Source organism: Zea mays, chromosome 7, assembly GCF_902167145.1.
Source record: "Zea mays cultivar B73 chromosome 7, Zm-B73-REFERENCE-NAM-5.0, whole genome shotgun sequence".
Taxonomy (NCBI): Eukaryota; Viridiplantae; Streptophyta; class Magnoliopsida; order Poales; family Poaceae; genus Zea; species Zea mays.
In genome coordinates, this window is record NC_050102.1 from 182280092 (window position 1) to 182306412 (window position 26321).

General features: G+C 44.9%; 3 protein-coding genes and 4 non-coding genes across 12 annotated transcripts; 1 reads left to right on the forward strand and 6 right to left on the reverse strand.

Annotated features, from left to right (window-relative positions):
* The first annotated feature begins 10874 nt into the window (after positions 1–10874).
* Positions 10875–14560, forward strand: LOC542142 (ribosomal protein S6 kinase). Of its 2 annotated transcripts, none has more exons than XM_008653629.3 (7): positions 10875–11159; positions 11938–12802; positions 12916–12998; positions 13082–13202; positions 13287–13460; positions 13554–13658; positions 13740–14560. In XM_008653629.3, the coding sequence occupies exons 2-7, from the start codon at positions 12143–12145 to the stop codon at positions 14055–14057; spliced, it is 1461 nt and encodes a 486-aa protein (XP_008651851.1). In that variant the 5' UTR covers positions 10875–11159; positions 11938–12142; the 3' UTR covers positions 14058–14560. The 2 variants fall into 2 exon arrangements, with proteins under 2 accessions (XP_008651851.1, NP_001105237.2); NM_001111767.3 differs by having other exon boundaries at positions 10928–11093; positions 13740–14340.
* Positions 14561–16790: 2230 nt separating this feature from the next.
* LOC100502362 (eukaryotic translation initiation factor 2 beta subunit) lies at positions 16791–20466 on the reverse strand. Its single transcript, NM_001196840.1, has 9 exons — positions 20429–20466; positions 20263–20359; positions 19892–20053; positions 19693–19744; positions 19520–19617; positions 19037–19182; positions 18772–18914; positions 18525–18610; positions 16791–17232 (listed from the first exon to the last, which is right to left on the reverse strand). The coding sequence occupies exons 2-9, from the start codon at positions 20305–20307 to the stop codon at positions 17161–17163; spliced, it is 804 nt and encodes a 267-aa protein (NP_001183769.1). The 5' UTR covers positions 20308–20359; positions 20429–20466; the 3' UTR covers positions 16791–17160.
* Positions 17298–17381, reverse strand: LOC111589809 (small nucleolar RNA SNORD34). Its single transcript, XR_004851645.1, has one exon. It is a non-coding gene; the product is annotated as a small nucleolar RNA SNORD34 (small nucleolar RNA).
* LOC111589806 (small nucleolar RNA SNORD34) lies at positions 17529–17612 on the reverse strand. Its single transcript, XR_004851643.1, has one exon. It is a non-coding gene; the product is annotated as a small nucleolar RNA SNORD34 (small nucleolar RNA).
* On the reverse strand, positions 18036–18116 carry LOC111589810 (small nucleolar RNA SNORD34). Its single transcript, XR_004851646.1, has one exon. It is a non-coding gene; the product is annotated as a small nucleolar RNA SNORD34 (small nucleolar RNA).
* LOC111589807 (small nucleolar RNA SNORD34) lies at positions 18313–18390 on the reverse strand. The gene has a single exon (XR_004851644.1). It is a non-coding gene; the product is annotated as a small nucleolar RNA SNORD34 (small nucleolar RNA).
* A 577-nt stretch (positions 20467–21043) lies between the features above and the next one.
* On the reverse strand, positions 21044–25972 carry LOC100383618 (putative leucine-rich repeat receptor-like protein kinase family protein). Of its 5 annotated transcripts, none has more exons than XM_035960676.1 (3): positions 25315–25615; positions 22361–23710; positions 21044–21922 (listed from the first exon to the last, which is right to left on the reverse strand). In XM_035960676.1, exons 2-3 carry the CDS (start codon positions 23637–23639, stop codon positions 21291–21293), a joined length of 1911 nt encoding a protein of 636 aa, XP_035816569.1. In that variant the 5' UTR covers positions 23640–23710; positions 25315–25615; the 3' UTR covers positions 21044–21290. The 5 variants fall into 5 exon arrangements, with proteins under 5 accessions (XP_035816569.1, XP_020396250.1, XP_035816570.1 ...); XM_020540661.2 differs by lacking the exon at positions 25315–25615 and adding an exon at positions 24755–25053; XM_035960677.1 differs by lacking the exon at positions 25315–25615 and adding an exon at positions 24791–24928.
* Positions 25973–26321: the final 349 nt, after the last annotated feature.

The window sequence follows — 26321 nt, forward strand, 5'->3', positions numbered from 1 at the left end:
CGGAAGAAAAGAAGGAGGAGGCTACACCAAGTCGACAACCTATAGACGCCTCCAAGCTCGACAATGAGGAAATGGCGCTCGTCATCAAGAGCTTCCGCCAAATCCTCAAGCAAAGGAGAGGGAAAGACTACAAGTCCCGCTCCAAGAAGGTTTGCTACAAGTGTGGTAAGCCCGGTCACTTTATTGCTAAATGTCCATTATCAAGTGATAGTGACAGGGGCGACGACAAGAAGGGGAGAAGAAAGGAGAAGAAGAGGTACTACAAGAAGAAGGGCGGCGATGCCCATGTTTGTCAGGAGTGGGACTCCGACGAAAGCTCTAGCGACTCCTCCGATGACGAGGACGCCGCCAACATCGCCGTCACTAAGGGACTCCTCTTCCCCAACGTCGGCCACAAGTGCCTCATGGCAAAGGACGGCAAAAGGAAGAAGGTTAAATCCAACTCCTCCACTAAATATGAATCGTCTAGTGATGATAATGCTAGTGGTGAGGAAGATAATTTGTGTATCCTTTTTGCCAACCTTAACATGGAACAAAAAGAAAAATTAAATGAGCTAATTAGTGCCATCCATGAAAAGGATGATCTCTTGGACTCCCAAGAGGACTTCCTAATCAAGGAAAATAAGAAACATGTGAAGGTTAAAAATGCTTATGCTCTAGAGGTAGAAAATGTGAAAAATTGTCTAGTGAGCTAAGCACTTGCCATGAGACCATTAACAACCTTAGAAATGAAAATGCTAGATTAATTGCTAAGGTTGATTCTCATGTTTGTATTGATTCAGTTCCCGATCTTAGAAATGATAATGATGATTTGCTTGCTAAGATTAAGGAATTGAATGATTCTCTTGCTAGTCTTAGAGTAGAAAATGATAATTTGATTGCTAAGGCTAAAGATTTTGATGTTTGCAAAGTTACAATTTCCGATCTTAGAGATAAGAATGATATACTACATGCTAAGATTGTTGAACTTAATTCTTGCAAACCCTCTACATCTACCATTGAGCATGTCACTATTTGTACTAGATGTAGAGATATTAATGTTGATGCTATTCATGATCACATGATTTTAATTAAGCAACAAAATGATCATATAGCTAAACTAGATGCTAAAATTGCCGAGCACAACTTAGAAAATGAGAAATTTAAATTTGCTCGTAGCATGCTTTATAATGGGAGACGCCCTGGCATTAAGGATGGCATTGGCTTCCAAAAGGGAAACAATGACAAACTTAATGCCCCTCCTAAGAACTTGTCTAACTTTGTTAAGGGCAAGGCTCCCATGCCTCAGGATAACGAGGGCTACATTTTGTACTCTGTCGGCTATCCTGAGAGCAAAATTAGGAAAATTCATTCTAGGAAGTCTCACTCTGGCCCTAATCATGCTTTTATGTATAAGGGTGAGACATCTAGCTCTAGGCAACCAACCCGTGCCAAGTTGCCTAGAAAGAAAACTCCCAATGCATCAAATGATCACGTCATTTCATTTAAAACTTTTGATGCTTCTTATGTGCTTACTAACAAATCCGGCAAGGTAGTTGCCAAGTTTGTTGGGGGCAAACACAAGGGTTCCAAGACTTGTGTTTGGGTACCCAAAGTTCTTGTGTCTAATGCCAAAGGACCCAAAACCGTTTGGGTACCTAAAGTCAAGAACTAAAATTGTTTTGTAGGTTTATGCATCCGGGGGCTCAAGTTGGATACTCGACAGCGGGTGCACAAACCACATGACAGAGGAGAAAAAGATGTTCTCCTCATATGAGAAAAACCAAGATCCCCAACGAGCTATCACATTCGGGGATGGAAATCAAGGTTTGGTCAAAGGATTGGGTAAAATTGCTATATCACCTGACCATACTATTTCCAATGTTTTTCTTGTTGATTCATTAGATTACAATTTGCTTTCCGTATCACAATTATGTCAAATGGGCTACAACTGTCTATTCACTGATGTAGGTGTCACTGTCTTTAGAAGAAGTGATGATTCAATAGCATTTAAGGGAGTGTTAGAGGGTCAGCTATACCTAGTAGATTTTGATAGAGCTGAACTCGACACTTGCTTAATTGCTAAGACTAACAATGGTTGGCTTTGGCACCGCCGACTAGCCCATGTTGGAATGAAGAATCTTCATAAGCTTCTAAAGGGAGAACACATTTTAGGATTAACAAATGTTCATTTTGAGAAAGACAGGATTTGTAGCGCATGCCAGGCAGGGAAGCAAGTTGGAGCTCATCATCCACACAAGAACATCATGACGACCGACAGGCCACTGGAGCTCCTACACATGGATCTATTCGGCCCGATTGCTTACATAAGCATCGGCGGGAGTAAGTACTGTCTAGTTATTGTGGATGATTATTCTCGCTTCACTTGGGTATTCTTTTTACAGGAAAAATCTCAAACCCAAGAAACCTTAAAGGGATTCTTGAGACGGGCTCAAAACGAGTTCGGCTTAAGGATCAAGAAAATAAGAAGCGATAACGGGACGGAGTTCAAGAACTCTCAAATTGAAGGCTTTCTTGAGGAGGAGGGCATCAAGCATGAGTTCTCCTCTCCCTACACCCCTCAACAAAATGGTGTAGTGGAGAGGAAGAATCGAACTCTATTGGACATGGCAAGGACCATGCTTGATGAGTACAAGACTTCGGATCGGTTTTGGGCCGAGGCGGTCAACACCGCTTGCTACGCCATCAACCGGTTATATCTTCACCGAATCCTCAAGAAGACATCATATGAACTCCTAACCGGTAAAAAGCCCAATATTTCTTATTTTAGAGTCTTTGGTAGCAAATGTTTTATTCTTGTTAAAAGAGGTAGAAAATCTAAATTTGCTCCTAAGACTGTAGAAGGCTTTTTACTTGGTTATGACTCAAACACAAGGGCATATAGAGTCTTTAACAAGTCCACTGGACTAGTTGAAGTCTCTTGTGACGTTGTGTTTGATGAGACTAACGGCTCTCAAGTAGAGCAAGTTGATCTTGATGAGATAGGTGAAGAACAGGCTCCATGCATAGCGCTAAGGAACATGTCCATTGGGGATGTGTGTCCTAAGGAATCCGAAGAGCCTCCACATGCACAAGATCAACCATCCTCCTCCATGCAAGCATCTCCACCAACTCAAATTGAGGATGAGGCTCAAGATGTTGAACAAGAGGATCAAGAAGATGAGCCACCTCAAAATGACGGCAATGATCAAGGGGGAGATGCAAATGATGAAGACAAGGAGGATGAAGAACCAAGGCCGCCACACCCAAGAGTCCACCAAGCAATACAACGAGATCACCCCGTCGACACTATCCTCGGCGACATTCATAAGGGGGTAACTACTAGATCTCGTGTTGCACATTTTTGTGAGCATTACTCGTTTGTTTTTCGTCTATTGAGCCACACAGGGTAGAGGAGGCACTACAAGATTCGGATTGGGTGGTGGCGATGCAAGAGGAGCTCAACAATTTCACAAGGAACGAGGTATGGCACTTAGTTCCACGTCCTAACCAAAATGTTGTAGGAACCAAATGGGTCTTCCGCAACAAGCAAGATGAGCATGGTGTGGTGACAAGGAACAAAGCTCGACTTGTGGCCAAAGGATACTCCCAAGTCGAAGGTTTGGATTTCGGTGAAACCTATGCACCCGTAGCTAGGCTTGAGTCAATTCGCATATTATTAGCCTATGCTACTTACCATGGCTTTAAGCTTTATCAAATGGACGTGAAAAGTGCTTTCCTCAATGGACCAATCAAGGAAGAGGTCTATGTTGAGCAACCTCCCGGCTTTGAAGATAGTAAGTACCCTAACCATGTCTATAAGCTCTCTAAGGCGCTTTATGGGCTCAAGCAAGCCCCAAGAGCATGGTATGAATGCCTTAGAGATTTCCTTATCGCTAATGGCTTCAAAGTCGGCAAGGCCGATCCTACTCTATTCACTAAAACTCTTGACAATGATTTGTTTGTATGCCAAATTTATGTTGATGATATCATATTTGGGTCTACTAACGAATCTACTTGTGAGGAATTCAGTAGGATCATGACACAGAAATTCGAGATGTCTATGATGGGGGAGTTGAAGTACTTCTTAGGATTTCAAGTGAAGCAACTCCAAGAGGGCACCTTCCTTAGCCAAACGAAATATACTCAAGATATTCTAAGCAAGTTTGGGATGAAGGATGCCAAGCCCATCAAGACACCCATGGGAACCAATGGGCATCTCGACCTCGACACGGGAGGTAGGTCCGTGGATCAAAAGGTATACCGGTCGATGATAGGTTCCTTACTCTATTTATGTGCTTCTCGACCGGACATTATGCTTTCCGTTTGCATGTGTGCAAGATTCCAAGCCGACCCTAAGGAATCACACCTTACGGCCGTAAAACGAATCTTGAGATATTTGGCTTATACTCCTAAGTTTGGGCTTTGGTATCCTAGGGGATCCACTTTTGATTTAATTGGTTATTCGGATGCCGATTGGGCAGGGTGCAAAATCAATAGGAAGAGCACATCGGGGACTTGCCAGTTCTTGGGAAGATCCTTGGTGTCTTGGGCTTCAAAGGAGCAAAATTCGGTCGCTCTTTCAACCGCCGAAGCCGAGTACATTGCCGCAGGTCATTGTTGCGCGCAATTACTTTGGATGAGGCAAACCCTGCGGGACTACGGTTACAAATTAACCAAAGTTCCTTTGCTATGTGATAATGAGAGTGCAATCAAAATGGCCGACAATCCCGTCGAGCATAGCCGCACTAAGCACATAGCCATTCGGTACCATTTTCTTAGGGATCACCAACAAAAGGGGGATATCGAGATTTCTTACATCAACACTAAAGATCAATTAGCCGATATCTTTACCAAGCCTCTTGATGAACAAACTTTTACCAAACTTAGGCATGAGCTCAATATTCTTGATTCCCGCAACTTCTTTTGTTAGATTGCACACATAGCTCAATTATATACTTTTGATCATGTCTCTTTCATATGCTATGACTAATGTGTTTTTCAAGTCTATTTCAAACCAAGTCATAGGTGTGTTGAAAGGGAATTGGAGTCTTCGGCGAAGACAAAGGCTTCCACTCCGTAACTCATCCTTCGCCATCGCTCCAAGAGACTCTCCATCTTTGGGGGAGAGAGCAAAAAGACTCCGTCTTTGGTATAATCTTAACTCATTTATTTATGACCAAAGGGGAAGATAGCACTTCGAGGGCTCTAATAATTCCGTTTTTGGCGATTCATGCCAAAGGGGGAGAGAGTATGAGCCCAAAGCAAAAGGACCGCACCACCACCAATTTCAAAAACTTAGTGTTTTCCAAAAGTATTTATCAATTGGTATCCTATTGTGTTCAAAAGGGAGAAAGTAGTATTTCAAAAATGATATATCAAAACCCTCTTGAACACTAAGAGGAGGATCTCCTTTAGGGGGAGTTTTGTTTAGTCAAAGGAAAAAACATTTGAAACAGGGGGAGAAAATTTCAAATCTCGAAAATGCTTTGCAAAATCCTATTCATGTACCTTTGACCATTTGCAAAAGAACTTTGAAAAAGATTTACAAAAGAGTTTGCAAAAACAAAACATGTGGTGCAAGCGTGGTCCAAAATGTTAAATAAGAAAGAAACAATCCATGCATATCTTGTAAGTAGTTATATTGGCTCAATTCCAAGCAACCTTTTCACTTACATTATGCAAACTAGTTCAATTATGCACTTCTACATTTGCTTTGGTTTGTGTTGGCATCAATCACCAAAAAGGGGGAGATTGAAAGGGAATTAGGCTTACACCTAGTTCCTAAATAATTTTGGTGGTTGAATTGCTCAACACAAATAATTGAACTAACTAGTTTGTTCTAGTGTATAAGTTATACAGGTGCTAAAGGTTCACACTTAGCCAATAAAAAGACCAAGCGTTGGGTTCAACAAAAGAGCAAAGGGGCAACCGAAGGCACCTCTGGTGTGGCACACCGGACTGTCCGGTGTGCCACCGGACAGTGTCCGGTGCACCACCGGACATGTCCGGTGCACCAGAGGACTCAGGTTTCAAACTCGTCACCTTCGGGAATTTCCAGAGGCCACTCCGCTATAATTCACCGGACTGTCCGGTGTGCACCGGACATGTCCGGTGCTCCAAGGAAGGGCGGCCTCCGGAACTCGCCAGCTTCGGGTTTTCATTCCAGCCGCTCCGCTATAATTCACCGGACTGTCCGGTGTGCACCGGACTGTCCGGTGCATCTGCAGAGCAACGGCTCCATCAGACGCCAACGGCTACCTGCAGCGCATTAATTGCGCGCCAGCGCGCGCAGAGGTCAGGCACGCCCATGCTGGCGCACCGGACACTCTACAGTACATGTCCGGTGCGCCACCGGACATCAAGGCGGGCCCAGAAGTCAGAACTCCAACGGTCGATTTTCAACGGCACTGGTGACGTGGCGGAGGCACCGGACTGTCCGGTGTGCACCGGACTGTCCGGTGCGCCATCGAACAGACAGCCCAGCGAACGGTCAAGTTTGGTGGTTGGGGCTATAAATACCCCAACCACCCCACCATTCATTGCATCCAAGTTCTCTACTTCCCAACTACTACAAGAGCTCTAGCATTCAATTCTAGACACACCAAAGAGATCAAATCCTCTCCATATTCCACACAACGCCCTAGTGACTAGAGAGAGAGATTTGCTTGTGTTCTTTCGAGCTCTTGCGCTTGGATTGCTTCCTTGTTTCTTGATTCTTTCTTGTGATCAAACACTCACTTGTAATTGAGGCAAGAGGCACCAATTGTGTGGTGGCCCTTGCGGGAAGTTTGATTCCCAAGTGATTTGAGAAGAGAAGCTCACTCGGTCCAAGGGACCGTTTGAGAGAGGGAAGGGTTGAAAGAGATCCGGCCTTTGTGGCCTCCTCAACGGGGAGTAGGTTTGCAAGAACCGAACCTCGGTAAAACAAATTCGCGTGTCACACTCTTCATTTGCTTGCGATTTGTTTTGCTCCCTCTCTCGCGGACTCGTTTATATTTCTAACGCTAACCCGGCTTGTAGTTGTGATTATTTTTGAGAATTTCAGTTTCGCCCTATTCACCCCCCCTCTAGGCGACTTTCAGACGTGGCGAAGCCTAACAAGAGAGGACGATGCGTGTCGGACCACTCAAGTGGATCCTGCGCACGGGCCTGTACTACCCGCCATAAATGACTGAACGCATTAACCACGCCTGTCACCGAGCCACAGCATGGGCGTAGGTCTGCTTCCCACTCATGATCTATAGACCTCTCGTACCGCATAACACTCATGACATATGACACATTCATGGCCCGCACACCCTCAAATTGTGGCGCACTTATGGCCTATCGGACTAGGCCTGAGTGCACAAACCTCCCGCAGGACACTACACTACGCACTGCACCTAGAGATGGCAATGGGTACCCGAAACCCGAAACCCGATGGGTTTTTACCCCATTAGGGTACGGGTTTGGGTCAATTTTCATACCCATGGGTTTGTTAATGGGCATAAATGTATACCCGGCGGGTTCATGGGTACGGGTTTGTTCCTATAGTACCCAAACCCGTGAACCCGTGGGTTTTTAAACCCAACCAAACCTAGTGCATATTGTCATTTTATTTTATAAACGAACAATAAACTTGTTATCTACCTATTTACTTCCTAATTTTTATCAAATAGTGAATGTATAAGTAGTTGGTGATAGTGTTGCTTGCTTGATATTATAGTTATTACTAGCGTTATATATGTGGTGGATGTATAACTTAGTGCAAGCTAACTTGATTATACAACTTATTATTTATATTTAATTCTCTCTACAAATATTTTTTATACTAAATCATGAACTCGTTGATCATTACATAAATTTTGGACCATGATCTCATTAATCATTACGATACTTATTGATTATAAAAAGAATAAGCATATTGGAGATAAAAACCCGCGGGTAACCCGTGGGTACCCGCAAACCCGATGGGTACGGCTTTGGGCAAAATTTCAAACCCGTCATGGGTACGGGTTTTTTAATGGGTGTAAATATTTTTCACGGGTACGGGTTTGGGATAGCAAAACTCGATGGGTTTATACCCGTTGCCATCTCTAACTGCACCGAGCCCCAGGCTACGGAAGCCCGATGTCGACATAGCCGGAATGATGGCGCCTAGGACCATTGCTGCCCCCGCGATGAATATGCGACAGACAGGCAGCCTCGAGGTAAAATGTTGGTTTTACCCTTGCCTTACGGCTACTTCCCAAGGAAGCCACCGTTGGTTGACCATTGTCCTGGCCTATAAAAGTGAGAGACTGGCCTCTAGGCAAGGGAGATCGACAGATGGACCGATTCAGGAATAGAAGGACGGACTGAGGGACGATCGAACGCCTTCAGATGGGGATGAACCCATAAGGATGAATAGGAGGAGGACCGCCAACAAGGACCAGGAGGCTGGAGCTCCGCCAACCCAAGACTTAGTTTGGACTCCACCTTATAGCTCTGCCAACAAAGTCAACAGAAGGACAAAGGAAAGGTTTGCCCCAAAAGGACACGCTCCTGGATAGTCACGAGGCACCGAGCCTAGGTCAGGCGAGGCGGAGCCAGAAGGGGGGGGGCGCGAACCGAGAGGAAGCCACTCGAGTGGATTCCGCGCCTGGCTCAGGACAGACCCGTCGTAAGTCCTCGACCGCATCAACTGCACCTGATACCGAGCCACAATGGGAAAGTCGGACCTACTTCCACTCATGACCTATAGGCCCTAGGACTGTGGCCCACTCATGACCTATCAACCCGTGGCTGGGTGCACTGGCCGTCTATAGGACCTGCAACACTACGAGCCATGATGAGACCTTGGTTAATGGTTACGGAAGTCAGGGGTTGGCGTGGAACATAGATGACAATGATGATGTCAGAGCTCTTTGATGCCCACGTCATCGGCCTTAAAGAGCGTGGCTAGAAGAGCGCACACGACTGAGGTACATGCGGACAAGCACGACTTTACCGAGGTAGAACGCTCCATTTTACCACGGCATAATAACTCCTTCCTTGAGAAGCTACCGGTAGCTGATCACCACCTTGACATATACAAAGGGGGAGGGTCAGCCGACACGAGGAAGGCGGACAACATACATATACGCGGAGAATGAGACACCCACAACGACATCGGAGGACTTCAGAGGCCGGAGCCAAGGAGCGCACCGTCGCGACACATAAGGCTTAGCTAGGTTAAGAGCACCAAATTAGTAGTCCTTAGGTCTAACCACGCATAAATCTAGAGCCCAAGAGCGCCGCCGCGCGTCCAAGACTTTAAGCTAAAACCATTTTTTTAAATATTTTAGAATTTAAATATAGAACTTATGCTCTTACGAACCAATTAAGCTAGTGAATTAACTAACATGCATTCCCGATACTCGGTTATGTCACAAACGTGGATAAGATAGCCGAGCTAGTGAGCTACCGTGTATGCCTCAGCACGAGCACGGCAGCGCGCCAGCGCCCTACTTTGCCAATTCGAACAACATAACATAACAAGTGTAATACAAACAAGAATAAAATATGCAAAGGTTGTGTTGAAAATAAGTGGGTGTGAGGCTATCCGCAACCGTTACCCCTAAATTTTTCTCACTATATCACTTTTTCCCCCTATTTTCCCCCCTATTTTTTCATCTCCCGCAGCGGTTCCCCCTAAATACTCCCCCTATACCCCACTACCACTATAAAATATCATTTTCTATTTCAACTATCAATTTTTTATCTACTAACAATTACTCGTGGACCCACAGCACAGTGTTTAGGGTGATGAACAGTGACACGCTAGATCTAGGGGGAGAGAGAAGGGGACCGACACGTAGGGGACGCTGTAGGGGGCACCGCTGCGGCCATAGGGTGCCTCCTACGCGCGGCATGCAAGGGGAGGGGGAGGGGCAGCGTCCACCGCTGCGGCTAGTCTGAAGCGCGGCTTCAGGTAGCTGGGCTCGGCCCAGCGCGCGGTTTGGGCTTGGCCACTGCCGACCGACCTGGGCGCCTCCAAGTCGGAAAACTCCGCTGTCGTTGCCGGTTTTGGTCAACAGGGTTTCCCACGGGAGTCGGATTAGAGATGGCAACGGGTATAAATCCATCGGGTTTTGCTATCCCAAACCCGTACCCGTGAAAAATATTTACACCCATTAAAAAACCCGTACCCATGACGGGTTTGAAATTTTGCCCAAACCCGTACCCATCGGGTTTGCGGGTACCCACGGGTTACCCGCGGGTTTTTATCTCCAATATGCTTATTCTTTTTATAATCAATAAGTATCGTAATGATTAATGAGATCATGGTCCAAAATTTATGTAATGATCAACGAGTTCATGATTTAGTATAAAAAATATTAGTAGAGAGAATTAAATATAAATAATAAGTTGTATAATCAAGTTAGCTTGCACTAAGTTATACATCCACCACATATATAACGCTAGTAATAACTATAATATCAAGCAAGCAACACTATCACCAACTACTTATACATTCACTATTTGATAAAAATTAGGAAGTAAATAGGTAGATAACAAGTTTATTGTTCGTTTATAAAATAAAATGACAATATGCACTAGGTTTGGTTGGGTTTAAAAAACCCACGGGTTCACGGGTTTGGGTACTATAGGAACAAACCCGTACCCATGAACCCGCCGGGTATACATTTATGCCCATTAACAAACCCATGGGTATGAAAATTGACCCAAACCCGTACCCTAATGGGGTAAAAACCCATCGGGTTTCGGGTTTCGGGTTTCGAGTTTCGGGTACCCATTGCCATCTCTAAGTCGGATACAGATGCAAAAGAAATCGACCTGGCGGCTGGCAGGCCCTGGCCCACTGTTTGACGCTGACCGGTGGGCCTTCCTCGCAAAGGTACAAGCTGGATGGCCTGACACGGAAGCGTCGTGGCGTGCTCCCCAACGTGCGCCGTTTCGGAAGCCACACGCCCACGGCCCCACCCTTCCGCTTTCCCCTTCCTCCATCCTTCCTCCTCCCCGGCACGCCCCACTCCCCGCCACCATTACCAACCAACCAACCAACCCGCGCACCCCCGAAGGAGAAGAGCTGGGGTCGGAGGCCCCAGGTCGGAGCTGAACGCGCCCCCATCTCCCGTCGGCGAGAAGAGGTACTACCGCTCCGCGGAATTCCCCCGCTGCCTCCTTCCCCAGCGGCCGCATCCCTCGTCTCTCTCGTGAGTGTTTCGTAATTTCAGACCGCGCACAGGGTAGCCAGCGATTCCGCGGGCGAGGCGAGAACGATCGGTTCGATCTCCCTTGATCTTTGGTGTGCTCGCGTGCTGTGATTTCATTTCGTCTGACACTAGTAACTGCTACACGATAGTGTGTATCGGATGCTAGGACGGGAGATTACGTGCGTACGGTATCTCTTGATGGCGTTGCTAGGAATGGGATAGTAGGATCTAGGCTAAGTTTTTTGAGTATAAGCATAGGATCTGCTTTGCTAGGAAGCAAAAAAAAAATCATGTGATTTATTGCTTTCTATAAAAGCAGGGTGTGTGCCTCTACTCAAAACTTTTTTGGAGCTAAGTTTTGGAAACTGATGGTCCTTGCTTTGCTCCAATGCTTCAGTTATTCATGACCCAAAGCTGTAGAATGTTTGGCTACTCATGGAGTATTTACAGCATTCAGCTACAATTTTAATTCTTTTGGGGATTGGGATGAAGGGGGGCAGCATACCATTTTTGTTTATGCATTAGCTTTTATAGCATTGTTCACTTTTTTTCTTTGGGTGAGCTGGGTGGGTGGGGGGAGTATCAGACTTGTCTGCAATGTCAATGAATATAGAAATCCTATAGACAAGTAGTTTCATGAATTTCCTAGGATATGTCACTTGTTCATGTAGCTTTCTCTGCAAAAGAATTCTTCTCGAGCTACCTATGATAAAATATATTTTTTCTAGTCCTGTTCCCACAATATACAAGGCTAACCAAGTATTTATTTTGTCTTCAGCTTTGTCTGTTTCAGCTTCATGAGTTCTGGGAAAGCACTGGCATCCAACATCTCTTATTCAACAGTGAACAGCAGCATCATCTTTCTCTGCCTTTTCGCGGGATACTTGGGAATTCCTGGTGGAAGCTTCGCTGGAGGAAGCTAATTTAGTCTTCACTGTAGTAGAAGTTTGGCCTAAGAGTTTGTAGGCTTTCAAGCTTCAGAAATGGTTTCTTCTCAGCCATCCTCTCTGACTGCAATTCTCGCACAGGGCCCCAACCACTGCCCAGTCAATATACTCCTCCCAACGGGGCCCCCAGATGTCGTCTCCTCAGATAATGTTGAGTACGATTTCTCTGATGTTTTTGGTTCTACCCCGGTCCAAACACCAACAAACCTTTGTGGTTTTGGTCCGGAGAGTCCTGCACCTACTGTTGAGTCCAATGAAGAATTTTACAGTGATCCTGTTGTCATCATCAACCGATCCCATTCTCTTGTCGGTCCAACATCACTTGTCAGCCGCTCCTTGCGACTTAGCAAGCTTAGTCTAGGAAAAAACGAGGGATCATCGGAACTTGTCAAGTGCCTCTCAGAAGAAAAGGAAGGGGACCAAGGGCAGCTCAGTGATGAAGATCTGGGTAATGCGATGACAGAGGATGAGGGCATTGGGCTTGATGACTTAGAAATCTTGAAGCTTGTTGGCCAAGGGGCATTCGGTAAAGTATTTCAGGTGAGAAAGAAAAACACCTCAGAGATATATGCAATGAAAGTTATGAGGAAGGACAGGATACTAGAAAAAAACCATTCTGAATATATGAAGGCCGAGAGAGAGATATTGACAAAAGTCGACCACCCTTTCATAGTGCAGCTGAGGTACTCATTTCAGGTAAAACTGTCTGTGTGCATACTCTCATCCTTATTCATGGTACAGAAAATAAATGTGTTAAGTTTGGTGAAATCTTAATACAAATTATCGATTGTAATGTTCTAACTATGCAGACGAAATATCGACTTTACCTTGTCCTGGACTTCATAAACGGGGGGCATCTTTTCTTTCAGCTCTACAAGCAAGGATTATTTAGGTACCTTCATTTTTTGATAGAAATTTTGTTTGCCAAAAGGCAGTAACACTAGCACTGAAACTAAACTTGTTTTTCATAACAAGGGAGGAGCTTGCAAGAATCTATACAGCTGAAATTGTATCTGCTGTAGCGCATCTTCATGCTAATGGAATTATGCATAGGGATCTCAAGCCCGAAAACATCCTTCTGGATGCTGATGGCCATGTAAGAATCACTGACGATGAGTGTCGACTTCCCTTTCCAGTTCCTCATTTTGCTAACATCTCGCCATCCGCCCTACCTTTCTAGGCCATGCTCACAGACTTTGGCCTTGCGAAGGAATTCTGTGAAAATACCAGATCAAACTCGATGTGTGGCACTCTCGAGTACATGGCCCCGGAAATTGTTCTTGGCCGGGGGCATGATAAGGCTGCTGACTGGTGGAGCGTGGGAATCCTGCTGTTTGAAATGCTTACAGGCAAGGTGAGTTTGCATGGTTCTCAACTTCTCAACAGATGTTACCATGTCATTTTGCCTTCGTTGCTAATTGTTCATACACTTGGCAACACACTGCAGCCCCCATTTGTTGGGAATAGGGAGAAAGTTCAGCAGAAGATTATAAAAGACAAACTGAAGCTTCCTTCATTTCTGTCTAGTGAAGCTCATTCCCTCCTGAGAGGCGTAAGCTTTTACATTCATTTCATCAGTGCAGAAGCGTTAGCTTGATTTGTGCTCACGTTCTATACCCCCTCCGTTTTTTAGCTGCTACACAAGGAACCCAACAAGCGGCTGGGCAGCTGCCCCGGAGGCAGCAACGAGATAAAAAACCACAAGTGGTTCAAGCCAATCAACTGGAGGAAGCTGGAGGCCCGGCAGATCCAGCCGAGCTTTCGGCCGAACGTCGCCGGGCTTACCTGTATCGCCAACTTCGACGAGTGCTGGACGAAGACGCCCGTGCTGGACTCTCCGGTAAGCACCCCCGCTGGTGGCGGGCACAGCAACTTCGCGGGGTTCACCTACGTCAGGCCCGCGCCGATCCTTGAGGAGGTGAACGCATCCGGCTCTAGGCTCAAGGACTAAGGATGTTTAGCCCATTGAAGATGTGCTTAAAATTTTGATCGAGTGACATGTATGGAAACTTAGGGGGTGTTTGGGAACAAAGTTTTTCTGCAGTTTTGGAAGAATACTGCAGTATTCTCAAATACTGCAGTATTATATACATAATGGTGTTTGGCAAGCTGGGTAAAATCTCTGTTTTCAAAACTGAAGTATTGCAAATACTATAGTTGTTTTAAGGCATTCTAAACTTAGCTCTGGACCTTAGTTTTCAAAACTGCGGTATTATAAACTACGGTATTGTTATAACTAAAGTATAGTATAGTATTTCAAAAACTGTAGTTTTCAAAAACTTTGTTCCCAAACAGGGCCTTATGTGCACAAGAGACGCTGATTAAACATGTAACGTACCATTAGCCTTGGTACAGGATAGGAACAGTAAGCTCTGGTTCTATCTTGTACTCTTAAAATATGTTCATAAGGTGGCATATGGTCATGGTAAATGTTAAGGCGATGTTGGCACTGTTTGGCTGGGAGTTTCTCATCCTTTGATCGCCTTCAAACGCACTATTGAGCCAGCAAAAGTCGTCTAGACAAATACATAAATACTTCTCTCTCAAAAGTCGTCTAGACAAATACATAAATACTATTGGTTCAGCTTTTTTCTGACAAGCTTTTTTTTCTGACAAGCTTTTCCGAGAATCTAGCTGTGGAGAGAATCTGAGTATCATTAGGATTACGTGCGAAGGAAGATAAAGTTGTCCATGGGGCTCAGGATCTATAAAGTGACGGATTACTACTATTGCGACGAATCAACCAATTATATGTTGATTTTGAATGGTTTTTACCCAAACGAATTTTATAGAAGCTGGCTGAAAAGCTGAGTGTTTGGCAGTCCGCAGCAGCTTTTGGTGGCCAAAAGTTGCGAAAAGCCGAAACAAACAGGGGCTAAGCCTTATTTATGATCTATGAGGACTAGACGAGAATACTTTGACGTCCTACGAGACACGTAAGACAACGAAGGGAAAACAGGAGGACATGCTACGAAGGCATGTATGAGTATGACGATGACACGAAAACACCAGGGCAGGCTACGAAGACCATTAGGGCATGTACAATGGTGTTTAATGTGGGAGCTTTTAAGGTGTTTTAGGGGTTATTTGCAAAAAAATCTTAGAGCCGTCTCTCCGTGAAGAGACGCCTCTGGCTCGTAAACCAAGTAACAACAGACGCCTCATTTCCCACTGTACGAATTTGTTGTCTGTTATATCGATCTGATGCTATACAAATACATTTAATTCTGTATTTATTAATAGACTACGTTTAGAGACACTCCATTGTACAATAGAGTCTCTTAGTTGTCTCTTGTGCTTGGAGAACCGTTTTGGTGTCTCTCCACTGTACATGCCCTTAGACCAAGGGTCGACGTGGGTAGAGGCACACAGGCGAAATAATGATGACGCTCAGACTCAAGTCATCGGCACGCTTCACTAGCAGTCCTGAGGAGGCACGATGGAGAGTTATACAAGACTAATAACGACACATAAGGGGTTTATCCAGGGGAAACTATTTTGTTTTACAGCACAACAAATCCTTCTGAGAAAAAGTCATTTATAACCACCCCATCCTTAGGCTATAAAATGCGGGGGAGGGGGTCGGATTGAAAGAAGAGAGACGAACTCGAGAGCCAACATTCGATATGTAGGCCCTCTAGCAGAACAATCCTTAGAGACTTGGGACCCTTCTATCTCTCGCCCGCTTATAACCCCTATTACAAACAATTATGTGCCGATAGCGTATGCCACCAAAGACTGAAAGTATAAACGTTGAGTCTGAAACATTATAAATCTTGAATTCACTGTAACATGTTTACTTCCATAGTGGATAACGTATTTGGTTTCAAAGCCTTTCACGCTCTACGTTTGGAGGATCTACAAATTCCCCTTGTTTATTCAAAAACTTTCCAAGGTCCGACTCACGAAATTCAAGTTATAAGGGATAAGTTTCAGGGTAAGAAGGGGTACAGAAAATGCCTCGAGTCGAGGTCTTAGTACCAAGCGCTAAAGTACGAGCACCGTGGACTAGCCATTGCTTCTCCACGAGGCTCATACCAGGCGGACTAGTCATTGCTTCTCCACGAGGCTCATACCAGACGCTACAGATTGCTTCTCCACGAGGCTCATATCAGGCGCTACAGCGGCTTACTAGGCTCTCGTCCGTGACACTGTTGGCAGGTATCCAATATGATTGTGTATGGTCGCAACATATAAGCATTATACTAGTGTGTACTAGTGTGTTATTAAGATAGTGTTTGGAGCCTAGTTGAAACAAAAGAGAAGGCTACTAACAAAAACGATAAGAGTGTTGGACTCGGGAGCACCCATGTTTGGTCGTTTTTAGGGAACCAAAGATGCAGCATATTAAAAAAAAAATATTTCACTGTTGAAATGGCTCGGTTCCATCTGAATTAAACCAAACATGCAGCCCGGTTCACTACGTAAGACCGTGCAACCAAAGACTAACTAAGAGAAAGAAAAACACATATAATCCGAATCTTCTATAATATTTTATCGGCGACTGATTAGCAGATTAAGAGGAGGTTTCCTCAGTTATGCACGCGTCAAATGAAAATTTTGAATGAGTTTATTAATTTGCAGTTTCACACAATTTACTTGTTAAATGATACGGATGGCAGCTTTAATTGGTGGATTTAGAGGAAGCTAAAGAGAATGTTTGTTTGAATGAATCAGCTGAATTCCAAGGATCGAATAATGAAGTAAACACTTAGATTCATTGTGTATTACAGAGAAAGTAAATTTTATGACAGAATTATGGCATTCGGACAAAACTTTGATGAACTTGTATTAGTGACCGCATCAAGAAGTTTAACAGACTGCATTTGACACTAACCAGCAGTCACAGGATTATGATCGCAGGGAGTCGTAGATCAGGATTCACACTCGCCAGTTTTCATAGGCTTGTGACATCAATAGATGAATCCTTTGAATGCAGACAAAGGGCATCGTTGATATATCTTGCTCAACATTGCGCCGCAGAATCTCTAGTCAACAAATAATCAACTATTGTTGAGTTGGTATTGACCCCAACACCATCCACATATAGATGCTCATGCCTTCCGACGACCGACTTGAGCAACGAATCCAGCTTTGATTGGAGCAACGGACCTTGAAGATCCACACTAAATAAAAGAAATGGCACATTATAGTTGGAACCAAATATGAGTCTTCCAGTATGATTTAAAAGAATAGCCTCAGAACTTTGCAGATGCTATCACTCTTTTACTCAAACAATGTAGGCAAATAAGTCTGCAACTCATCATAGGCTCAACGAATAAATGCACACAAGAACGGAGTGAATTTTAGCAAAATAAATCTTTGGTTCGTGGGAGAAAACTCAAGAATATAATATGCATGCAAAAACAACTAGAAACATAAAAATAAGCATATATTGCATGCCACAAATTTATAACTCTATTTAAGCCTCAGCAATTGCACTTCTTATCACCGAAGACTAGTCAGACAATGTAGGCAATCAAGTTGCAAGTCATCATTGGCAGAACCATAAACTGGTGTGATGGTTCCATGCAAGTGTCAACTCTAGAACTCTAGGAGCTAGTTTGGGAACCCCCATTTTCCCAAGGGATGGAAAATGAAGTTCCCAAACTAGCCCTAGAAGTGTTTACCAAGTGAAAGTAACATGGAAGTGAAATAAGAATGAAAAAGCAACAGCCGGAAGGTACAATATTTGGTCTTCCAATATGATAAAGGAAAGACTCATAAACTGGTGTGATGGTTCCATGCAAGTGTCAACTCTAGAACTCTAGGAGCTAGTTTGGGAACCCCCATTTTCCCAAGGGATGGAAAATGAAGTTCCCAAACTAGCCCTAGAAGTGTTTACCAAGTGAAAGTAACATGGAAGTGAAATAAGAATGAAAAAGCAACAGCCGGAAGGTACAATATTTGGTCTTCCAATATGATAAAGGAAAGACTCAGATCTTGCAGATGCTATCACATAAACTCAAACAATGTAGGCAAATGATTCTGCAAATCATCATAGTCTAGAACACCATGGCCGAGACCAAACAAGGGCTAACAAGCTAATCCACAAATGGAAGGACAAATGTGTACTAGGAAATCCAGCAAATAATTGTTCATTTTTTGGTCAGGATGTTTAATAAGTAGAAAACTTTCTAGAACAGCAAAATAAGGGACGATAACAGTCGTAGCGGATAATGCATGGAATAAACTGTGGAATTATTTTGTGCCTCAGAAATTGCAATTCTTATCAGACTTTCAAACAATGTAGGCAATAAAGTTGCGACTCATCATTGGCAGGAAAAAATATGGTGGGGTAAATGGCGTCAATTAGCAATGTATAACAAAATAATCATGTATAGGGGAATGAGATGGGAATGACTGAAAGTGCCTAGAGCTATTGGAAATACATCACACCAAAACTGCAGACATTTACCTGTTCGCAGCGAAGGAAGAACAGACGATTTTCCTTGGACAGAATGGTATCAGGGCTCTTGCATCCATTGCAGATGACGTACTCATCTGAGAAATGAGTCAACTTTCAGATAGCAGGGAGAAAAACAATAAACAACCATCATATTTATTCAATCATATCAGCAAACAGCAAGTAGCTTATAACATCATCTGTTCAAAAAAAAAAAAGCATACTACAAGTATCAACGCGATCAAATTGGATAACTTACTGATGTATCTCCTCAGGATTGCTTCAAAGTTTTTGGGGGCAAATCTTCCTTTGATCACCAACCTTTGCTGCCCATCAAGTGACCCGCTTGTTCCCATTTCAGCAAGTAAAAACATCATCACATGCTCAGGTTGCCTATGCATCCTGGAGATACAAATTAAAAGTTATTTTTTTTTGTAATTTTATCAACGAAGCAGCAGAGACAATTTAAGGAGGCGAGGGAGTATCAGTAAAAAATATGCTGCCACAATTATGTTGAAACTTACGTTTTACACAAATCCATAAAGTTAACAAAAACTGTCTTCTTTGTTCCCTCCCTAAGAACTTGTGGTGGCCTCATAACGGTCCTACGCCTATCCCCAGCAAGATCTGGGTTGTTCTCACGTAGAATGTTGAACACCCTGTCCAGCAGCTGGAACAGAAAAGGTCAAGGTCAAATTTCACAAAAAGGTAACACATATTGAAGATCCACTGCTGAAGAAGTAACCAAAATTAATGATAAAGAATGCTGCATATCTGAATGCTCACAAAGAAACAGATGTAGATACCATGCAAGTCATAACAACAAAATGTGGCTGTAATGTCATATAACATTAGAACCACGAAAATGCACGGGGATCCATGTTTACAATTGTGACAATCACATATCAGCCAGAAGGGCACAAAATAGTCACATGTTTACTAACAACCAATGCACGGGGATCCATGTTTACATGGACAAAATAATTGGCAGAAAAATATTTAAGCACCTCTTCATATTTATAATCCCGATCAGTTCCCTCCCAAGGGTATGTAGGGACACTTCCCAGCACAATGCCTTCCCCTTGTTCCTCTACAGCTTGATCATCTGAAAAGCAGGGAGTCAGATATTGCAAAAGTACTCACAAGAGCAAGGATTAAATTCAGAGCAAACGAAATGCACCTTGAGTGTCCTCCCCATCTCCAAGCTCATCAAGAGTTGAATCAAGATCCACCTGAAATTTTGCGAAATGAACCAATGTAAAGCCTTAATTCACTGCATGTTTCTTAAACTTGCATACTGCCTAAATGTAAAGCCTCGATCCATTTTATGATTCTTAAACGTTGTCCAGTCTAGCTCCAAATGAGTGTATCTGATGTACCGGCTTCTTCTTTTTCTTCTTCATTCCAGTGAAGTTAAGTTCAGCGGGTTCTGCGACTGCCAGTGTTTCTGTCTTCTCTGCAAGCTTGTCCACTTCATCAGAAGGTTCTTGGATGACAACCTTCTTCTTTTTCTTCTTCTTGGTCGGGTCGAAGGGGGCAAGCTGTAGGGGAAGAAAAAAAATATAGATACATAAACCATGTGGTGGAACAGAACCTCAAATCCAACTCACAACTTGCAAGCTCAACCTTAGCTGGAACCGCATCAAATCAGGCCAAGCAACCGAACAGCAATAAAACTAGAAGTACAACGAACACGAACACCCCGTCTCGATCAGCGATCAGCGCAACGAAGGAGGAAGAGCCATCTCACCTCGGAGGCCTCCTCTCTCCTCTCCGAATGCTCCTCGTCCGCCATGGCTGACGCAGTCGCTTTCACCGCCGACACGCCCCTACTCTCGCTCCGATCCCTGCGACGGCACGAAGCCGGTTAGATCCAGAGCGGGGCGCTGGTTCCACTGGATCGACGCGAGACTCACGGGCGGAGAGCGCGAGCGACGACGGTGACGGCGGCGCGTTCGAACTAGGGTTTCTAGGTGGACATCGTTCGCCTTATCTTTTCCATTTCTATATACTCCTCGGAGATCGTCTCGGTAATGCAACGGAAAAACGTCTACCGCGGATCGCCTCGATCTCAGCCGCCTGATCTTGATCGGACGGGTTATCGGGCAACCTCATGGTGCTGAACTTGGAATATGATACTATTTGGAGGGTTTTACAGAAAACGTATCTCCCAGCGTCATCCTGAGCCGTTGATTTAGATCGGACGTAGTATATCGTTCTCGGAAAACTTGCTTAAAAAAAGTTGGAATTGCCTTCCGCATAACGCCGTCGACCGTCGTCGTTTCCAAATTTCTGCTGCCCCTCGAAACCGTTCCTTTCCAGCACCGGCACGGCAAGACTCTGAATTGTTCGAGGGCGCATTCGACGGCAGCAGCGGGCTGATTGCTCCGCCCTGCAGCGGCGGTGACGGCAACGATCCAGTTTCTTCCTATTATTGGCTTGTTCAATATATGTTGCCAACTGTATGCTTGTGCCAATCAAGGAGTTTGTTGGGGTGATCGTTGTCAAATGGTCTGATAGATGCAACTGTATAAAAAGGATTTGCAATCGAGCAGGCTAACAATTTCAATTTTCCAGCGGAAGAATTCTACGCTCGCCATGAAACAGAGTTTCAGACTATCAATAAGAAAGCTCAGTTCTTTCTATCTGAGGCTAAATGCAGCAGATGCTAACCACGGTTTACAAGAAACTCAATCATAAATAAATTAGCTAACAAATCAAATGAGGTGCAACTGGCAACAACAACCGATCAAGCGGACGAAGGGAGCTGCGCAGGATTTACACCGATGGAGGGTTCGACTCCTTGGATTTCTCATCAGAAGACGCGCGGCTCTCCGAGGTGGACTGGCGGAGCCCCTCAATCATCCTGATCACCTCCTCCATCGTCGGGCGCCGGTCTGGCGACTTGGCAGTGCACACCATGGCTATCTGCAGCATCTGTACCAGCTCCTCCTCGATGTTCTGGTGCTTCATCAGCTCCACGTCAAACACCTCGGCCGTCCACTCCTCCCGGACCACCGAGTGCACCCATCTCGGCAGGTCGACGACGTCGTCGTTCCCCTGCGTCTGGAGCGGGGCCTTCCCTGTGAGCATCTCCATGAGGAGGACGCCGAAGCTGTAGACGTCGGACTTCTGGGTGATCTTGCGGTTCTCGACTATCTCTGGAGCACGGTAGCCGACCACGACGCGAGATGCGTTGACCGGCACACTCGTCAGAGCGCTGAGGCCATAGTCCGAGACGGAAGGATTGTGATCTTGGTCTACGAGTACGTTGGTTGACTTGACATTGCCATGGGTGAGCTTCGCGCCCCCTTCTGAATGTATATGTGCAATTCCATATGCTGTTCCAAGGATGATCTTCATTCTGGAGTTCCAATCTAACGGTGTCTTCGCGGTAACGCCCCGGATACCTGTTGATCAAGCAATCCAGCAAGAAACACTCATTAACAAAACAAATGGATATCTCAGTTATCTAGCACAAGTTGCACTCTGTAGAATGAGCGTGTCAAGCTATGTTAAAGCAATGCAAGTGCAGCTTCAGCCTTCCGCAGCAAGTAGAAGATATACATATGAAGGTGAGTTTTCTTCCCAACCATATTGAAGAAAAGAAGCAACTAATATCTAGTCAGTGACATACGCAGCTCTCCTGTGTTTTTGGAAAAAAAAATTGATGTTAAACTGAGAGAAACATAATAAAATGGCAGAGATACAGCAAGCTACGTGATTCAAGCTGGCACTTTAGGAATGCTGGCCTGTTGTTAGTAAAAATGGGTATCGATCAATCACATCAGTAATGATTTTGAAAAATATCACATCAGCAATATGTCTGTAGCAGTGAAAAATCATACCATGCAACATGGCCGAAACACTTCCAGTGTCAATATAATCATAGACGATGAGCTTCTCGTCTTTGGAATAGTAGTAGGCGCGTAGTGGGAGTAGGTTTGCATGTTTGCCCAACCTCTCGATGAGCTCCATCTGCTGCTCAAACTCTCTTTTCCCTGCCACAACATCTTTTAATCTCTTCACTACCACGACAGTACCATCTTCGAGTACAGCTTTGTAAGCAGTTCCATAACTACCCTTGCCAAGGACTTCTGCAGAAGCCCTCAGTAGATCCTCCAGGTCAAAGCTATAGGTGCAACCCTCCAAGAACACCAACTTATTCTTCTCAGCAATTTGGCCGCCGCTACTGAATTCTTGCTTCGGCTTCTCGCTCCTGGTGGCAGTACCCTTTCCTTTGGATTCCACATCAATCTCGTCCTTGCCTTTCCTCTTTGAAAAGCACACAACCACGATTAGCGTCAGCAATGCAAACCCACCAACAGCAACTGCAACTATGAAACCCGTGCCTAGTTTCTTATCATGATGTGTCAAAGGTGGAGATTGAGGCGATGGAGATGATTCAGGTGAGCGTGCTGGTGAAGGATGTGAGCATTCAGCTAGAGGTAGCCCACACAGTCCAGGATTCCTTGAAAATGAACCCTTTGGAAATTTCTGGAGAGATCGAGGAATTGAGCCTTTCAGTTCATTGTTGCTCAGATTTAATAGTTTCAGACTGTGAAGCTTGAGGTCAGGGATGGATCCAGAGAAAGAGTTATCTTGCAAATTAAGAACGGTTAACTGAGTGAGGTTTTGTAAACTTGCAGGTACTTCTCCTGTGAAGGAATTGTAGGAGAAATCTATTACACTGAGGTTAGGACTGAAGGAAGAAGGCAACCCTCCTGAAAGTTCATTGTGCTGTAGGTATATGGAACGTAAAGACGGAAGGGAGGCCACATCAGCTGGAAGACTTCCGGTCAATCGATTAGACCGCAGGCTCAGTACTTGAAGAGAATAAAGCTTGCCAAGAGTGTTTGGAGAAATTACTCCGATAAGACCAGCAGCCGGTACCCTCAATTCAAAAACTTGTGACTGATCTTCTGAGCATTTTACGCCATGCCATGAACAAACTGAGGTATGTTTATCCCAGTTGAGCTTGTTTCCATGATAGACTGCAGAGACAAAGTCAAGAAGGGCTTGCTTCTCCGAAGATAAGTTCGCTACAATCAAGGGACTGAACGATGATAGCAGCAACTGTATCGAGAGCAGAACACGGAAAGATGTCCTAAGGTTGAGACAATCCATCTGATGAATTTCCACGGGCAAATTAAAGTAGCAGCATACTCAATTGCCTATATCAGTCAAGGTAAGCAACCCTGTTCAATCAGAAATAGAGCATAATCAGTGACAAATGGTAGAACACATGTCAAATGCAGGTGAGTGTTTCATCCGAAGACAACTAAACACATGTCAACAATCATTGCATGCCCTGGACTTAACAAAAAAAACATGTGTGTTTATGTAAAAGTGCGCGTGTCTCAGCAAAAAAGCAGTGGGGTAGCAGAATAAACATTCCTTTCCAGCAAGTGACTCATGACACTGACCAAGACACTACGGGAAAGAAATTCCCATCGATGTCTAATGATTACAGAGTTCTCATTCTAAACAATGCAACTTGCTTTTTTCATTGGTTTTTTTTACAGAATGCATGCAAAATGTATCATTTGAAATCAGTGTGCGTTACATGTCATCGAGAAATATCGATTATACGATTAATTTCGGTATATTTTCTCCTTAGGCGCAAGGCGCGCTATCTGCTGGCCATTTTCTGAGCTACATGGCAACGTGAAAACAAGGTACATCAGTTCCACCTTCAAAGAATGAAACTCAGTAAAGTCAAGAGGGGAAAAAAACAGGACCATAAAATCGCGGAGAGAAAGCAAATAATAAAGAGAAAAAACGGAGAAAAAAAGAGAAATGGTCCGGTCAGCATATAAAAAGTCAAAAGCAACAGCAAAGTAGGCAGAAAAGAGGGAACAAGAACAAAGCTGGACTCATGATAGTGTTCACAAAATGAGCATGCCACATCATGTGGCTGATGTTGATTACTCGTTCATTCACAAGAAAAGTGTATCTCAGGCTGTCACACAGCAGAGCATGCTTACACTGAGACGCGACGATGTTAAACAAACAAACTATCATGTGGCGACTTTCAGCGCATCTTAGGACTAACATGGAGCGGAGCAGCCTTATTACAATCTAACCTAAGCTAATTCAAATGGGTACTCGAGAAGATCCCGCTGCCAGGAAGACGTGTATGTGGGAAACTACTGCACATGCCAATGTGGGCGGAGATTTACTGCATTCTTTACGGACTACGAGATCTAGATTCGTTCTAGAACAGAACAGAGTTACTTAACCTCCACTTAAAGAGACCCTGAGAGGATGAGACGAACCAATTCCTTATTGAAGCCAGCAAGTGACCTGGGAGCAGTGCTCGGAAACCCAAGATCAACGCGCTGCTATTTGTTTGCGAGGATCCACGCATTTTTCAAGTGGGTCTCGCTTCTATGTCCAAGAGCGGAACCCAAGATTGACCGCAGGCCATTGGAGGGTACAGCGTACAAGATTAAATTTATAGCTCAAGTGGGACTCTATTTTATTTCGAGTCAATTCTAAGCAACAGGAGGAACATGCTACATGAAAAAGAAAGTGTGTGTGTGTGTGTGTGGGGGGGGGGGGGGGGGGGGGGCACCATAGCATAGAAGCTAGTACTGTTTTACTTCTACTAGTAGTTACAGCTAGACGTCTAGATCCACCGCAAGAAGCGGAGACAATAACTGGAACTCGAAAGCAGATCCAGCGTTTGTCCATTTCCATAAATCAATCAACGTAACTAAAACAGTAGGGATTGAAAGGAAAAAGGGCGAAGTTTTTGGAGCATTCTGGATGTACGCTGCTGAGGCTGCTCATAGCACACCTGTCGTTTGGCGCCAAAGACAACATTACTGCAGAAGCCGCACCAAACAACTTGTATCGTCCGAACGGCCTTCTCGGCAAATCGCCAAAAAAAAAACGGTAACGGTTGCAGTATCAGTTAGTATTTGGGAATTCAGCAGGCCAGGTACAATCGAAACTCGAAACGCAAGGGCATGATATATAGGTTAATAACAACCCAAAACGTTCACCTCCGCCTTGTTTTTTTCTTTCTCTAATCAAAACCAACCAACCAACACGGGTAAAACCCTTCTTCTCCCAACGTCTAATCAGACTAGACAGATGCCTTACATTACATGCTCCCGTCCAATTCAAGAAATTTGCTTAAACTAAAATGACGAGATCTTTTTTTTTCTCCCCCAGGGAGGGAGGGAGGGGGGAACGCTAGCTAAAAGTAATGCTGCGCATCCGGCGAAGCGGCCTAGGAGGATGAGCGCGAGCAGGAAGATCGAGCAAGCGAAAAATCGCAAAGGAGTCAAAGCTCGGAGCAGCGGCGAGGGCGAAGCGGGGGTTACCTCCGCCGGCGATTGGCGCCGGTACAGAGCGGAGGGCGGGGCGGGGCGCAGCGGGAGCCCGGCGAATGCGCGTGCGGGCTTAGGGCTCGGGCGTGGCGCGCCCGTGTCGGCAGGGGCGAGGATTTGCGCTGGTGCTGGTTCAGTGCTGCTGGTGGGCAGGCAGAGGCTTTGTTGTTGGGGCGGAGGGGAGTGGGGACGGCACGGCAGACGGAGACGGGAGACGGGGTGGTTCCCAGGACAGGAGGAGAGGGACCGGTCCGGACGGAAAGGAGGTGCATTTAAGTGGAGGAATGAAACGGGGGGAGTAGAGTAGAGTAGAGTAGTACAGTACAGTAGCAAGCAACGGCGCCTCTGAGCTCTGGCTTGGCTGGGCTGCCTCTGCCTGCTGCCGGAAGAAGAAGATGCTCCTCAGTCCTCCCTTGTAGTCTAGTACTCTAGTACGGATCAGGACAGGACATGTGTCGTGAAGTGTTTG